Here is a 16,089-nt window from a genome sequence, read left to right as displayed (position 1 = left end):
TTGATACATTTATCCAGACATGGAATCATCACCCACCGACATAAAAACCCATTGGCGTGACGTGAATATCCAGGTGCCTTACATTAAAAAAAGTTTTAGCCCTCTATAGCATTTTCACAGAAACGTAGATGCCAAATAAAAAATAAAAAAAGCTTTTCTGCCATTCAATTGACCATTTACTGTAATCTATAAAAGATATTTTTTCTTATCAACTATCCATAATCTGATACATCAAAGTCCGAAAGATTTCACACATCGGCTTTGCAAAGACTCTCCTCACGTAGTGGAACAGCAGGAAAATGAGTGTGACTGAAAACATTACGTATAAGTAAAAACGTACTTAACCCATACAAATAACTTCCGCTTAAACAAGTTTTTCCCGTTTTTAAACAATACTCATCAGAGAACAAATCCTTTCTCTGAAAGCTTTTACGTTAACAACCTCGTTTTTTTTTTTTTTTTTAAATTAAACAGACATTTGGGAAATCAAGAAAGGTTTGAATGTATTTGTCATTTTTTGGGACATTGCTGAGATGTGTTTAGGAAGAAATTTACAATCACATGATGCTGATTAGCTTATAATAAGAGGCAGCAAAGAGCTTGCGGAAAACTTGAATCAAAGAATAGACTATAAGGCCTGTCAGTAACAGACCCGATTTACAGCGTGGCAGGAGGACTATAGGATTTGGTCAAGGGAAACAGTTAAAAAGGTTTCTTTTTAGCCCTGAGGTTTCGAAAAGACCTGAGAGTAAAGCTATTTTTCATATTCTCGGGATTCATGCTCAGCTGTCAACTTTTCCTAATCTACAAAAATGCTCAATAACTTGCTGAGAAGAGTCACATAGCTCCTTGAGGGCTTATGAAATTTGAACAAAGCTTCACATATTGCTTATAGCAGAGAGATTTCCCTCCACACCATGTTTCTGGAATTAATATATATTCATCTGAACATATTTAGCAGAAGTTTGCCTTGGGACTCTGTACAAAATAGCAACAGCAAAATACTATAGTAAGGAGCTGGTGCCCTGAATTAGACTTATTTCAGTGGGTGACTTTAATGTATATGATTGGTGAAAAATCTAACCTTATTGCATAAACTACTTTATTAGATTAATGCATACATGGTTAGAAATATATGAACCAATTCTTCCCACCCTACATGCAACCTCTACTCTGCTCACCTCCTCAGACTCTCGCATACAAGACTTCTCTTATGCCTTCCCTCTCTCCTGGAACAACCCTCCCTCCCATCCAACACTGCCTCTGACCTGACATGTCTGGAGCAGCTTACTCCCTTCCCTGACCGCTTGTATCTATCCCCTATTCCTTATTGATTGTAGGCTCATATAGGCACTTCAAGTATATTGTAAACAATGTTTCACTTGTCTATATTCCACTGTCTTTTGTAATTGTTACAATGTGTTGAACTTGATGGACATGTGTCTTTTTTCAATCGTACGAACTATGTGTTACCCCAGTGCTGTGCTATGTAAAGTGTATGGAAGTTGATGGCGCTATATAAAAAAAATTAATTTGTGTCAAGTTCACGATCTTCACTTGTTCAATGATATTGGATTCATAGACTTATTCAGGTTTCTATTTTTTTTTAGATTGCAATTGTAAGAAAATTTCTGCCACGCCAGAGAACTGTCTCCTAAACTGATATTTGTTGATTGTAAAATACTGGATGGAAAGAGCCAAAGGTGGGAATCTTGTATTAATTGAAAGATTAAAGACGATGACTGCTCCCCTCCTCTAATCCCACTGGTAGGAGGGCAGGAAACGGTCACTGTCACACTCTGTCAACCCCGCTTTGTTTTGTATTCCATTAGCAACAGGGACGTATCTATGGGGGGTTCAGTTGTAGCAGTTGTACCCAGGCCCTGGTGCCTCTCTGCCACATAAGAAGACACCCTATTTTTGCATTGGGGTCCAGGAGCTTCATGTTACAGCTCTGATTAGCAGTGTAGTATCACAGCCAGACAGCCTATTTGTGGTACATGTGTTGTAGAAGTAACCAGCCCATGGTCTTACATAGTCAGCATTAAATAGCGGTGATCATTTTTAGTGGTCCTGTCATTCACTTTGGGGAGAGAGATATAGTGACGTGTCTTCCCCTTATGCAGTACATAAAGTATTTAATTTAATAAACCCAGTACACACAGTATTCCTGCCAGTCATTGGAATAAAACCTGGAGTCCTAACATAATCATAATATTACATTTGAAACTAATCATTCTATGGTGGGTGGTTTATGAATTTCATGACTTTTCGAAGTGCATCACAATCTAATGTATTGTTATGTCACTTTAAATGACATTACATCAGTGCATATAAAATGCACAGGCATCTGTTAGGCAGTATTACTGGACAGCCATGGTACTCTTTGTATAAAACTGTTAGCCCTGGTGATCAAAGTGCTCGGACTGGTGGGTAGGTGCCATAGGGGTTAGTGCTCTATGAGTATCACGGTTCTCACAGGTTTGTTTGTGGATCCTCTGTGTCATCTGGGAGATGGTGCTTGTAACCCAGGGCAACGCTTGGCACAGCAGGTTTAGAGGCAGTCAGATGAATAGGCCAGAAGTCAAGGCAGGCAGCAGAAGTTGTTATGGGTATGGATAGTAATAGGTCAAGGCAGGCAGCAGGCAAGGATAGTACAAGTTCAGGCAGAGGTCACAACGGGAAATCCAGACAAAGGCGGAAGGCAAGGTAACAGGGAAAACTGGGTACAGAGAAGCTCACAGGGATTACTTGGTTGAACAAGCAAAGATCTGAGGGAGGCGGGTCCTTAAATAGGAAGTCTTAGGATTTTGACACACGCCGACCCTTTAAGAAGGGAAGAGTCAGCGCGTGCGCCCTCTAGTGGCTGCAGCCGCACATAGTGGATGATGGCCGTGGAGGTAGGTGAGAATATGCAGTTACCTGACGACGCCCAGAGCCAGCAGAGCGTCCGGATCGGGTGAGTGGAGCTCGGGACGAGCATGAGGGAATGGAGGGTGCAGGAATCAGATCAGAGGTCATGGAAGCAGCGGGGAACGGCGTGGCAGCCATTACAGTACCCCCCTTTACGCCCCCTCTTTTTTGGCTTGCTTGGGAACCGCCGTACAAAGTCCTTGATGAGATCTGGGGCGTTGACATTCTCCACAGGTTCCCATGATCTCTCCTCAGGACCATAATCCTTCCAGTCCACCAGGTACCACAATCTCCCACGTGTTCTTTTGACATCAAGGATCTCTTTAATCTCAAACTCAGCATCAGCTGCAGGAGCAGGATGGACAGGAACTTTTTGGAAAAATCGCTTGAATATTGTAGGTTTCAGCAGAGAAATGTGGAAGGAATTATAGATTTTCAGAGACTGGGGAAGGCGAAGTCTGAAAGTTACTGGATTCATCTGTTCTGTTATCTCATAAGGACCCAAAAAACGAGGAGCGAGTTTGTAACAAGGGGTCTTCAGTCGTATGTACCAGGTGGACAGCCAGACTTTATCCCCAGGAAAGAGCTGCGCTGGTATCCTGCGTTTTTTTATCCGCATTTCTCTTGAACCTGGCTACGGCTTTGTGGATGGAGTCCTTGGCCTCCTGCCATATATGTACAAAGTCACGGTGGACCATGTTAGCAGCAGGAACCTCAGAAGGTACAGAAACTGGTAGAGGTATTCCTGGGTGCTGGCCATACACCAAGAAGAAAGGAGAAGAGTAGGTAGATTCTCCCGTATGGTTGTTGTAGGCAAATTCGGCCCATGGAAGTAGACGTGCCCAGTCGTCTTGTCGTGGAGACACAAAATTCCTGAGGAAACTTTTAAGTATTTAGTTTATCCGCTCTACTTGACCATTGGATTGAGGATGGTAAGCGGAAGAGAAGTCAAGTTTGACCTCCAGCAGAGGCCATGGAAGCAGCTGGGAACGGCATGGCAGCCGTTACAATGAGATAGATTACCAGGATCAGTCTTTTCTCCGATTCTGGCCGTTAGCTTATGAGTGTCTTTCAACCACAGCTGCCTTCCTGCGGGTGATCCCTTGCAGTGATGTACATGCTCATCATTCTGCGTTACAGGTCCATTAGGGAATGACTATGCATGTGTGGCTACTTCTCTGCTTGGAATGGAAACTAGGCATCCTTTATCTTGGTAGTTCTTAAAATGGCTACAAATTGAGTGCTCCTTTCATGCAGTCTAGAACATACTGCCCTCGCATTTATTGTACAACTTATCTGTTTTATAATCCATGATTATATATAAAGGAAATTCATTATTATTCCTCTAGTATTTGGTTTTGTGTTAAATATAGTACGAATAGTGTATTCTACTGCTAAAGAGTTAAACATGATAGATCCGTGATTAGTGTTGATTTATATTGCATTTAGAGGACAAATTTCATAGAATTATTAGCCTGTAATATTTACAATATTTATGCACACTTAATGTAACCATCTGGGAGAATGTTACTTATAATAAAATGTATTCACATTGTTCCATTACTGTATTACTTAGTGTTCTTTTGGAGAACTAAATAATTGAAATGGATAGCTATAATAGTCAAAGTAATAATCTCAGGCACTTGAAAAGTGGAAGGATTTTCAAGGCTATGGCTCTAATAGATATTACTTACAAAAAAAATATAAACTAATGTCAAAGTGAGAAAAATATTTCAGAGTTAATTTAATTGAATGGAATTATGGAAAAACATATTAAACTTGATCTTTATCCAAAGCTCTCATACATGGCATCAAGGAGATACTTCAGGGTCACTCAGAATTGACTACTCTGTATTGCCCTGGAGTCAGGGGTGTAACTATCGCGGAATCCTGGGCCCTTGAGACTGCGGTCAACAATCATCTTCGAATTGAAAAGCATGGTGGAGCAAAGAGCAATTGGCTCCCTGCCCCGCCATTTAATCTCATAGGCCACAGGCTAGTTTAGACCTACGGCCTATGAGACACCAAGTGCCCGCAAATACCTGCATACTGCCGCCTGTGCCGGAGGGGAATATGTGCCAACTCATCATGGGAATGGGTTTAGGGGAGTATAGTTTGGTTGTAATATTGGTCTTTGTGTAGTTGTTTTTTCAGTTTCAGTATGGTGGTATTATTCAGACACTTTGTGGTGGTATTATATAGTCATCGTGTGGAGGTATTATTTGTCAAAAGTATGGTAGTGTTATTCAGTCACTTTTTTGTGGTAATATATGTTCATGGTATTATTTGGCCCTTGTATAGCATTATTATTGCTAATGTTGGTCTTGGTAAAGTTTTTCTTTTTTGTCTGGTGTGACAATTAAGTCTGGGGTATAAATAAATGAATGTCGGAGTCTGGTTTAGGGTAAGATATCAAGATATCAGTGCTTAGGCTATGTTCATACCTGAATTGTGTCATTCCATTGTTCTGCTCTGTCAAGGGGATAACGGAAGCAACGGTTCCATTGCACCACAGACACAAACCACCGGCGGCTGACGGAACCACCCATTGACTAATGGTTTTCGTTGGGTTGTCCGTGGTTTTACTGGAGACAATAGTGCAGCATGCTGCGCTATTGTCTTCAGTAATCTCGGTCTGATCTGTGACAGAGGCACCCTAACTTAGCCTCCAACGCAGATGTGACCGAAGCCTTAGCTGTTACACTATTTGTAAGCCTGTAAGGACACAGTTAGGGAATGGGTATTTATTTATATTTTGTTAAATTGACTCGGCAGGAAATTGTGTCTTTGCCTCAATTTTTCACATGTAGCTGGTAAATGTTCATGCTCAGGGAGGCATTCAAAAGTTTGCTATGGGGCCAGCCTCTTCTAGTTATGCCCCTGCCTAGTCTGTTGTAGACTGACAAAATGGTAAATGGGAGGATGGTTGCTGCATCCCAAACTGTGTTCCCCTTATGAACACTCAAAACAGTGCTTCTAGTTGAGAATATGGTCAGAGATATGGCTCTGCTGCAGCATGCTACATTTGCATAGACTCTGCAAAAAAAACATGCAAAATGTTATGCACACCTCCTTTCGACTATCGTAAAGAGGGACAACCCATGCGGCACATGGCAGATTTCTTTTACGTTAATTCACGCCACTAACCCTGCCCAATCCCTGTCGATACACACCTAGTTCCCTTTGTGCCGCTACATAGTATTAGTGCCCTGCTTTGGGTAACAAACAGTAATAGTGCTCCTTTGGGACCGTATACTTATATAGTACCCTCTTTGTATGGCACACACAGTAATAGTGTCCCCACACAGTGATGATACCTTCTTAGAGTCCCCTCACATTAATGATGGACCCAGTATCATGTCCCAGTAGTGGCCTTACAAAGTATGATACCCCTATCGTGCCCCCACACAGTATCTTGCCTAATAGTGCCCCTATACAGTATCATGCCCCCAGAGTGCCCCCACACAGTATCATGCCACCAGAATGCTCCTCACACTGCATAATGCCCCCTAGTGCCTCCCCACACAACTGCAGGCCTCCCGGGACAGCGGGACATCGCCCAGAATCCATGACATTCCCACTAGATCCAATAGAGCTTGGAGACATGGGTGTGCATGCCCCTACTGAAATTCATTACCTTTATATTTGTGATTAATTTAATACAACTCCATGCAGGATTTTTTTCTTAATTAAACAATAACATAAAGGGATTGTGAATTTTTGGTGTGCAATTAAGGAGTACCTATCACTACAATAAAAGGTAGCTGTAGATGTATATTAGCTGTAATAAAGCCCATGCTTGCTGAATTGGCGAGCTCTTCCTAGTCTGATATAAGGGCTGCGCTGTGTCCGCTGAGCTAATCTGCTGCTCTACTTCCCCTATATTGCTGGTGGTGTTTTACTGAGAAACTGCAGCTGCATCCCCTCCTCTCTTGTCTTCTAGTTACTGTTCTTTAGATATTTTTTTTTTTTTAGGAGGTTTATGAACATTTACATAGATACTGCAGGCAGGGAAAAAGAAACGGTGCTACAGGCTGCTAAAATGTTGAGGAAGATTCCATTTTTCCATAATAAAATATATTACAAAGTTGAATGTATTCACGTGAATTTATTTATGTAAAATATTATAACAATAGGTACACTTTAAGACTAATTAATCATCATCATCATCATCATCATCATCATCATTATCAAACTACTTAGCATGGTAGATTTCATCAAGAATTTGCAAACTGTTTACTATCTGTAGTCCACAAAGCATTTTTCTTCTTTCTTACCTCTAATTTTGCTTTCTTGGGGGGCATAGGATAACCAAGATACGGCACTACAGTATGCTTGAAATGTTATAACCTTATCATTCACAATAGGAATTTGTTGGCATAGCTGCAAAAAAGGCAAATATTTATTTCAGGGTGTCTGCATTTTCATTTAACTTTTTCAAATTGTGTTTTTTATTTAGCCAATTTTATGAATGTGACATTTCTATTTCAGCTGTATACAGTCCTGTCAGACTAATTTATTCTTGTCCTGAATACATCTCAGTAAATAGAAAGTCAGAATATCTTTGCTCTTTTCAGTTTCCTTGTACCTCTGTACTCCTGAATTTATTATAGGTTTTTGTTAAGGGGACGCCTGAGTTCTCTTTTTTCATCACACATTAGAGATGCAGCCAAGATGTTTCATTCTGCAAATAGAGCATATGACGTATTACTTATACTAGGGCACAGGATCAAGCTATTGGAAAATTCTTTGCATAAGCAATTTTCTCCTAAACCTTTACAAATATTAAACTATATCATACCCTTAAAAAAGACGAATTTAGGAAGCATAGTTTTGGCGATTTTGGCAATGACATTATGAGAGTTATATCCTGATATGATTAGGCAGAGTGAAATTGTTGAAGACCATAAGCTTACAAAGATTTGGTTATATGACATCCTTATTGAATGCAAACTAGAGGAAGGACATGAAGTTTTCAAGTTAATGTGGATCTATCACCATACTATACTCATCTATTTAAGAATAGTATGGGGACGGGTCTGCTGCACTATTAGCCCAAACATCACAAAATAATATTGTGCCATTTGGCTATAAATGGCTAGCAAAAAATACAGCGGACTCATATTTCTAAGTTTGCTCTATTTATGAGGGGAGTGCTCCCCGCCTCTCACCAGTGATTGATGTCTGCCATGTATACAAGCACATAGATGGTAGCCATCAGTCACTGGTGAGAGGGGCAGGAAGAGTAGTGGGGAGCGCTCCCCTTATGTATACGCCCTTGGCCATCACAGTGACTGTGTTCAGTAAACTTTGTGTGAGTGCATAAAAACAATGTGCTCTGAAAAACATTGCACCAAAAGATTTAAACCGTGTATTAAAAAGTCGTAAAATACACCAAATGCACCATTTTTTGGCCCAAATTATTTATGTACAGTATGTTGTCTGGATCTGTGCGTATGGGTGGTTGCGGTTGTGGCAATGAAAAGGTAAATCTGTATGCATGCAATAAACTATTCAATTCACATTAGAGTTATGTTATTTTTTACTATCCATGACACAAACATAATAGGTTTAGTAAAGTAGCCCCTCAAACCACCGCCCTTGTGCTGGGAGTGCAGCGGGGAAAAATGCTGAATGAATAGAGCTAGGTTACTATCTACCGTACGTCACTTCAGTTGGTGAACCACTCTGATTTGTCAATGTTAACCCTTTAATGACTAGCCTCTTTGAGCTCTTAATGACCAAGCAATCTTTGAGTTTTTTTCATCATCGCATTCAAAGAACCTTAATATATATATATATATTTTATATAACTGTACGAGAGCTTGTTTTTTTACGAGATTAATTAAATTTTTGAATGGCACCATTTTAAGGTAAATATAATTTATTGATTAACTTTTGTTAACTTTTTTGGTGGGAGCAGGGAAAAAAAAGCAATTCCACCATTGTTTTTTGCGTTTTAAATTTACGCCGCTTAAAGTGCGCTGTTTACAACCTGTTACTTTTATTCTATGGGTCGGTATCATTGTGGCAATACCAAATATGAATAGTTTTTTTTTATGTTTTACTACTTTTAAACAAAAATAATTTGTTTTTTCATTGCCGCATTCTAAAATATTTTTTTAATTTTTTCATTGATGTAACTATATAAGGGACTTCTTGATTAACTTTTATTCATTTATTCTTTGTGAGTGGAAAAAACAGCAATTCTTTTGTTGTTTTTTGCATTTTTTTCCACATACACATGAATACCAGGCTCCAAGGTTTCCCAGCAGAACATTGCCTAAAACATCACACTACCTCCGACGGCTTATCTTCTCCCCAAAGTGCCTAATGGTGCCTTCTCTTCCCCAGGTGAGCAACGCACAAACACGGCCATCCACATGATGTAAAAGAAAACATTTTTCATCTTCCTCCATGGTCCAGTTCTGATGCTTACGTGCCCATTGTAAATGTTTTTGGCCATGAACAAGGTTCACAGCGGATTTGCACTGCCCATTTATTTCACTTTGTTGGATGTCCTGACTAACTTTGTCACCTCACATGTAGAAGTATTGTAAATATAGCAGTAATGCAATTTAACCCCTAGGCCCACCACGACACAACTGTACGTCCGGGTGGCCAGTGTCTTAGCGCACGGGGACGTCCTGTTACTGCGCAGTTCCCGGTGCACACTGCCGGCGATAGTGTGCACCGGGAACCGGGAGGCCAGCTGTCCCGGACAGCTGAAACTCCACTGTATGCCGATCAGCAGCTTATTTCCGCTGATTTAGGCAATTAACCCCTTAATGGCGGTGATCGATTGAAATCGCTGCAATTTAGAGGTTTCTAGCACATCGGCAGACCTCACAATGAAATTGTGAGGTTTGCAGATGGCTAGCATGGTGACCGGAGGCCAAGTAATGGCCTCCGTGTCTGCCATGTACGGAAGCCTATGAGGACCAGCCTTCTGATAGTCTTCCTGTCAGAGTGACAGGACGTCACTGCCGTTCGCGATGCACACTGTCGGTGACAGTGTCTGTGACAGTGTGCATCGGGAACCGGGACATCAGCTGTCCCTGACAGCTGACACTCCACTGTTGCCGATCAGCAGCTCATTGCCGCTGATTTTGGCAATTAACCCGTTAAATGCGGAGCTTGATTGCGATCTCCGCATGTAGGGGGTTTGTAGCACATCAGCAGCCCCCATGCAATTGTGGGGGCTGCTGATGCTTGTTATGGCACCCTGGGGCCAGAAAACAGCCTCCGGGTCTGCCATGTATGGAAGCCTATGAGGATCAGTCTCTGGCTGGTCCTCGTAAACTTACTGTCAGAGTGACTGTGACGTCACACTGACAGTTGGAATACGTTACACTACCTAGGTAGTGTAATGTATTCTAGCAGCGATCAGAGCTGCAGGTAAAAAAAAGGAAAGTGTAAAAAGTAAAGAAAAAAGTAAAAAAAAGTTAATAAAAATGTTTTACAAAAGTGTAAAAATAAAAGATTTTTTTTTCCTATAAGTCACTTATTATAGGAAAAAAATGAAACCATTAAAAAACAGTACACGTATTTGATATCACCGCGTTCGTAACGACCCAATCTATAAACCTATAATGTTATTTTTACTGCACGGTGAACGCCGCAATAAACCAAATCAAAAAACAATACCAGAATCACTATTTTTTGGTCACCACCCCTCCGTAAATATAGAATAAAAAGTGATCAAAAAGTCGCATGTATCCCAAAATAGTACCAATAAAAACTACAACCTGTCCCGCAAAAAACAAGCCCTTACACCGCTTTTTTGACTGAAAAAAGTTACGGCTCTCAGAATATAGTGACACAGAAAATAAATTATTTTATAAAGAAGTGATTTTATTGTGCAAACGCTGAAAAACGTAAAAAAACTATATACATATGGTATCGCCGTAATCTTACCGACCCGCAAAATAAAGTAAAATTGTCATTTATAGCGCATTATGAACACCGTAAGAAATAAAGAATTTAAAACGCCAAAATCACTGTTTTTTGGTCACCAAAGCTCGAAATAAAATGTAATAAAAAGTGATCAAAAAGTTGTATGTACCAAAAAAATGGTACCAAATATAAGCCCTCACACCGCTCAATTCATGGAAAAATAAAAAAGTTATGGTGTTTGGAAGGCGTGGAGTGAAAAACTAAAATGCAAAAGCAAAAAAGGATCAGTCCTGCAAAGGTTAATTAGTTTCTATTAAAAAAAAATAATTATTACCACATGTGGGGTATTGTCGTTCTCGGGAGAGATTGCGTTACAAATTTAGGGCGACTTTTTCTCCTTTATCTCTTGTGAAAATGAAAAAATACAACATTTTAGTGGACAAAAATGTTTATATTCATTTTCACGGCCTAATTCTACTAAATTCTGCAAAAAACCTGTGTGGTATAAATTCCTTGAGGGGTGTAGTTTCCCAAATGGGGTCACTTTTGGGGAGTTTCCATTGTTTTGTTCCCTCCAGGGCGCTGCAATCGTGACATGGCACTAAAAACCAATCCAGCAAAATCTGCGCTCCAAAATCCAAATGGCGCTCCCTCCGTTCTGAGCCCTGCCTTGTGTCCAAACATCAGTTTATCACCACATATGGGGTATTTCCGTAATCGGGAGAAATTGCTTTACAAATGTTGGGGTGCATTTTCTTCTTTATTCCTTGTAAATATTACAAGAAAAAAAGTAGATTTTCATATTCACAGACTAACTCCAATAAATATAGCAAAATACCTGTGGGGTCAAAATGCTAACTATACCCTTTGATAAATTCCTTGAGAGGTCTAGTTTCCAAAATGGGGTCAATTTTGGGGGGTTTCCACTGTTTTGGCACCACAAGACCTCTTCAAACCCGACATGGTGCCTAAAATATAATAAAAAAATAAGCAGGCCCCAAAATCCTGTAGGTGCTCTTTTGCTTCTGAGGCTGGTGTTTTGGTCCATTAGGGCACTAGGGCCACGTGGGATATTCCTAAAAACTGCAGGACCTGGACAATAAATATTGAGTTGCGTTTCTCAGAATAAAATTCTGCAAAAAAAAATGAAATTTGTAAATTTCCCCTCTACTTTGCTTTATTTCCTGTGAAACGCCTAAAGGGTTAAGAAACTTTCTGAATGCTGTTTTGAATACTTTGAGGGGTGCAGTTTTTAAAATGGGGTGATTTATTGGGGGATTCTAATATATAAGACCCTCAAAACCACTTCACAACTAAACTGGTACCTGTAAAAATAGCCTTTTGAAATTTTCTTGAAAATGTGAGAAATTGCTGCTAAAGTTTTAAGCCTTGTAACGTCCTAGAAAAATAAAAGGATGTTCAAAAAACGATGCAAACATAAAGTAGACATATGGATAATGTTAACTAGTGACTATTTTGTGTGGTATTACTATCTGTTTTACAAGCAGATACATTTAAATTGAGAAAAATGCAAATTTTTGCAAATTTTCTCTACATTTTGGTGTTTTTCACAAATAAATATTGAATTTATTGACCAAATTTTTCCACTATCATAAAGTACAATATGTCATGAGAAAAGAATCTCAGAATCGCTTGGATAGGTAAAAGCATTTTACCACATAAGGTGACACATATCAGATTTGAAAAAAATCGGCTGTGCCATAAGGCCAAAACAGGCTGCCTCCTAAAGGGGTTAAAATAATCCATATATTTAATGTTTGCATAAATCTTAGTACCCTTCTGCATATTTGTGCTTGATTGCTATTGCATTGCACTCACAGCAGATTTGCGCCTGCTCTTTTATTTCACAAAGTTAGGCCCCATGCACACGAACGTATTTTTTTCCTCCGATAAATATTGCCGTAAATACGGGTTCTTTGTCACACGTATTCGACCCGTATTCCACCAGTATTTAGGGACCCGTGCCCATAAATACGGGTCCGTTGTCACCCGTTTTCTCTGCACTAATCGGCAGCCCCTTCTCTCTATCAGTGATGGATAGAGAGAAGGGGCAGCCCTTTCGGGCAGAGTTTCCGCAGCGATTGAAAGTAAAAGAAGTTCATACGTACCCCGGCCGTTGTCTTGGTGGTGTGTCCCTCTTTTGACATCCAATCCGACCTCCCTGGATGACGCGGCAGTCCATGTGACCGCTGCAGCCTGTGATTGGCCTGTGATTGGTTTCAGCGGTCACATGGGATGAAACATCATCCCGGGAGGCCAGACTGGAGGAAGAAGCAGGGAGTTCTGGGTAAGTTAACTTTTAATAGTTAACTATTAACTCCAGCGATAGTCACTGTCCCGGGTGCTGAAAGTGTTACTGCCGATCAGTTAACTCTTTCAGCACACCGGACAGTGACTATCCCCAGACTTCGCCTAGCAACGCTCCCGTAATTATAGGTGCACACACATAGCCACCCGTAATTACGGGAGCCCCATAAACTTATATGGGCCTGCCCGTGCCCTAATTATGGCCTGAAATAGAAATGTTCCATATTTTTCAACGGCCCGGGCACCTTCCCGTAAGCAAACGGGAAGGTACCCGTGGCTAATAGAAGTGCCCGTGATTACGGGCGTTTTTACGTTTGTGTGCATGGGGCCTTAGAAAGTACTGACTAAATTTGTCATTTGCAGGGGTCAGCATGGGCACTCCGACTAATCTACGACTACACAGTCTCTAATGCAGAAAGCAGCAATGCACTGTTTGTTCTGACACTTTTCTATCATAGACAGCATTAACTTTTTCACCAATTTGTGCTACAGTAGGTCTTCTGTGGGATCGGACCAGATGGGCTAGGCTGTCGCCGGTTCACCCTATAAGACCTGTCGTCTAGCTATCACAATTTGGCCCTTTTCAAAGGCGCTCATATCCTTATGCTTGCCAATTTTTCCTGCTTCCAACACATCAACTTCAAGAACTGACTGTACCCTTGATGCCTAATATATCCCTTTGTCACAAGATAGTCAATGTTATTAATTTCGCCTGTCAGTGGTTTTAATTTTATGGCTGAGTGGTATACGTACCATGAACAAGGCAAATTGTGCACCCTACTGATGTAAATACATAAGAAAATATATTAATAAGATATCTTATTTGTTATTTAAAAAAAAAAAAAAAAAAAGAATGCATTATAACATACATTTGTGCATAAAAATCACATACAAGCAGAGGTTTAGGGTATGTTCACACGTACACGTCCATTACAGCTGAAATCACGGAGCTGTTTTCAGGAGAAAACAGCTCCGCAATTTCAGACGTAATGGCACGTGCAGGCGCTTTTCGCTGCGTCCATTACGGACGTAATTGGAGCTGTTTTTCCATGGAGTCAATGGAAAACGGCTCCAATTACGTCTCAAGAAGTGACAGGCACTTCTTTGACGCGGGCGTCTTTTTTACGCGCCGTCTTTTGACAGCGGCAGGTAAAAAAAATGACTGTCGGCACAGTACATCGTAAAACCCATTCAAATGAATGGGCAGATGTGTGCCGACGCTTTGGAGCCGTATTTTCGGACGTAATTCGGGGCTAAAAAGCCCGAATTACGTCCATAAATAGGGCGTGTGAACATACCCTTACACACAAAACAATGTAAAAATATTAGATCAAGGTGTGCAATGTTCATATACACAACATACGTCTTCATCAACAAGAGCTTGTGCGCTCAAAAACGCTGAAACAGAGGCCATGCAATTTTTAGCGATCATCCACAAATGTGTTAAAAAAATATACTGAACATGGTAAACAGCCACTATTCTACCAAAGGAGGAGGATCACAGACCACAGCTTCTCCTCCCCTCCCTGTACACTGCCAGCATGTAAAGCGCTACCCCCGCTCTCCTCCTTCACATGGGGTGAGTGAGGGCCGCAAATATATGTAGTTCCCACTTCAACTTGCCCTAACTCAGGTTAGTTTTGTTTAAAAGCGTAGATTCTACTGACGTGCTTTTCTGCCAAGACGTATGACATACACACAGCATTTTTTAAATGTTTTTAGCGCCAAAGTCAGTAGTGAATCCAGCAGGAGAAGTATAAGTCCTCCCTTTATATTTCCCCTTGATTTGAATTCACTCCTGGCTTTGGCTCAATAAACTGTGGTAAAAACTGCAGTGGAGTTTTTCCTCAAAAATATGTTTTTTGTGAAACCACCCTAAGGCCAGGGTCACGCACACAGTTTTAATGCGGTTTTTCCTCTCAGTTTTTTTTTTAGGCGAAGCCAGAAGTTGATTCAAAAGGAAGGAAAGACTGATGCATCTAATTTCTTTTGTGTCCACTCCTGTGTTTAGCTAAAAAAAACCTGAGCCAAAAACTGCATCAATACTACATGTGTAATGGTTGCCTAATGCTGCTTCTCCCCTGCAGTGAAAAGAGCATTGATGACAAGGTTCTCCCAGAGCTTATTGTGGGAGGTCCCAGCATCAATCACTTAAAGAGACTCCGTCACCACATTATAAGTGCCCTATCTCCTACATAAGGAGATGGGCGCTGTAATGTAGGTGACAGTAATGCTTTTTATTTAAAAAAAACGATCTTTTTTCACAAAGTTAGGAGAGATTTAAGTTTATGCTAATGAGCTTTCTTAATGCCCAAGTGGGCGTACTTTTACTTTCGACCAAGTGGGCGTTGTACAGAGGAGTGCATGACGCTGACCAATCGGCATCACGCACTCCTCTCCATTCATTTACACTGCACTAGCGATATAATTATATCGCTATGTGCAGCCTCATACACAAGCCCTAACATTACTACAGTGTCCTGATAATGACTACCAGCCTGGACGTCATGTGTACTCAGAATCCTGACACTTCTGACTGTTTTTTTGTGAGATTCCAGCAAGCGAAACCAAATCTCCTTTAGCTCCGAGATCTCGCGAGATTTCGTATCCGTTGCTGGAATCTCACAAAAAAGATTCAGAAGTGTCAGGATTCTGAGTACACATGACGTCCAGGCTGGATGGTCATGTGTATTCATTATCAGGACACTGTAGTAATGTTAGGGCTTGTGTATGAGGCTGCACATAGTGATATATCTATATCGCTAGTGCAGTGTAAATGAATGGAGAGGAGTGCATGATGCTGATTGGTCAGCGTCATGCACTCCTCTGTACAACGCCCACTTGGTCGAAAGTAAAAGTACGCCCACTTGGGCATTAAGAAAGCTCATTAGCATAAACTTAAATCGCTCCTAACTTTGTGAAAAAAGATCGTTTTTTTTAATAAAAAGCATT

General features: G+C 40.7%; 1 protein-coding gene across 1 annotated transcript in view; it reads right to left on the bottom strand.

The window, feature by feature from the left end:
* LOC142740402 (uncharacterized) overlaps window positions 1–16,089 on the bottom strand; it is a 366,060-nt gene that overhangs the window by 101,348 nt on the left and 248,623 nt on the right. The window contains exon 3 of the mRNA XM_075849946.1: window positions 7,191–7,296. Within this exon, the coding sequence (XP_075706061.1) occupies window positions 7,191–7,296 (106 nt within the window). The remainder of the gene's footprint in view (window positions 1–7,190; window positions 7,297–16,089) is intronic.

Source organism: Rhinoderma darwinii, chromosome 1 (genome assembly GCF_050947455.1).
Source record: "Rhinoderma darwinii isolate aRhiDar2 chromosome 1, aRhiDar2.hap1, whole genome shotgun sequence".
In the NCBI taxonomy this organism is placed as follows: domain Eukaryota; kingdom Metazoa; phylum Chordata; class Amphibia; order Anura; family Rhinodermatidae; genus Rhinoderma; species Rhinoderma darwinii.
Note: the sequence above shows the minus strand (reverse complement) of the source record. Positions and strands in the feature narration are given on the sequence as shown.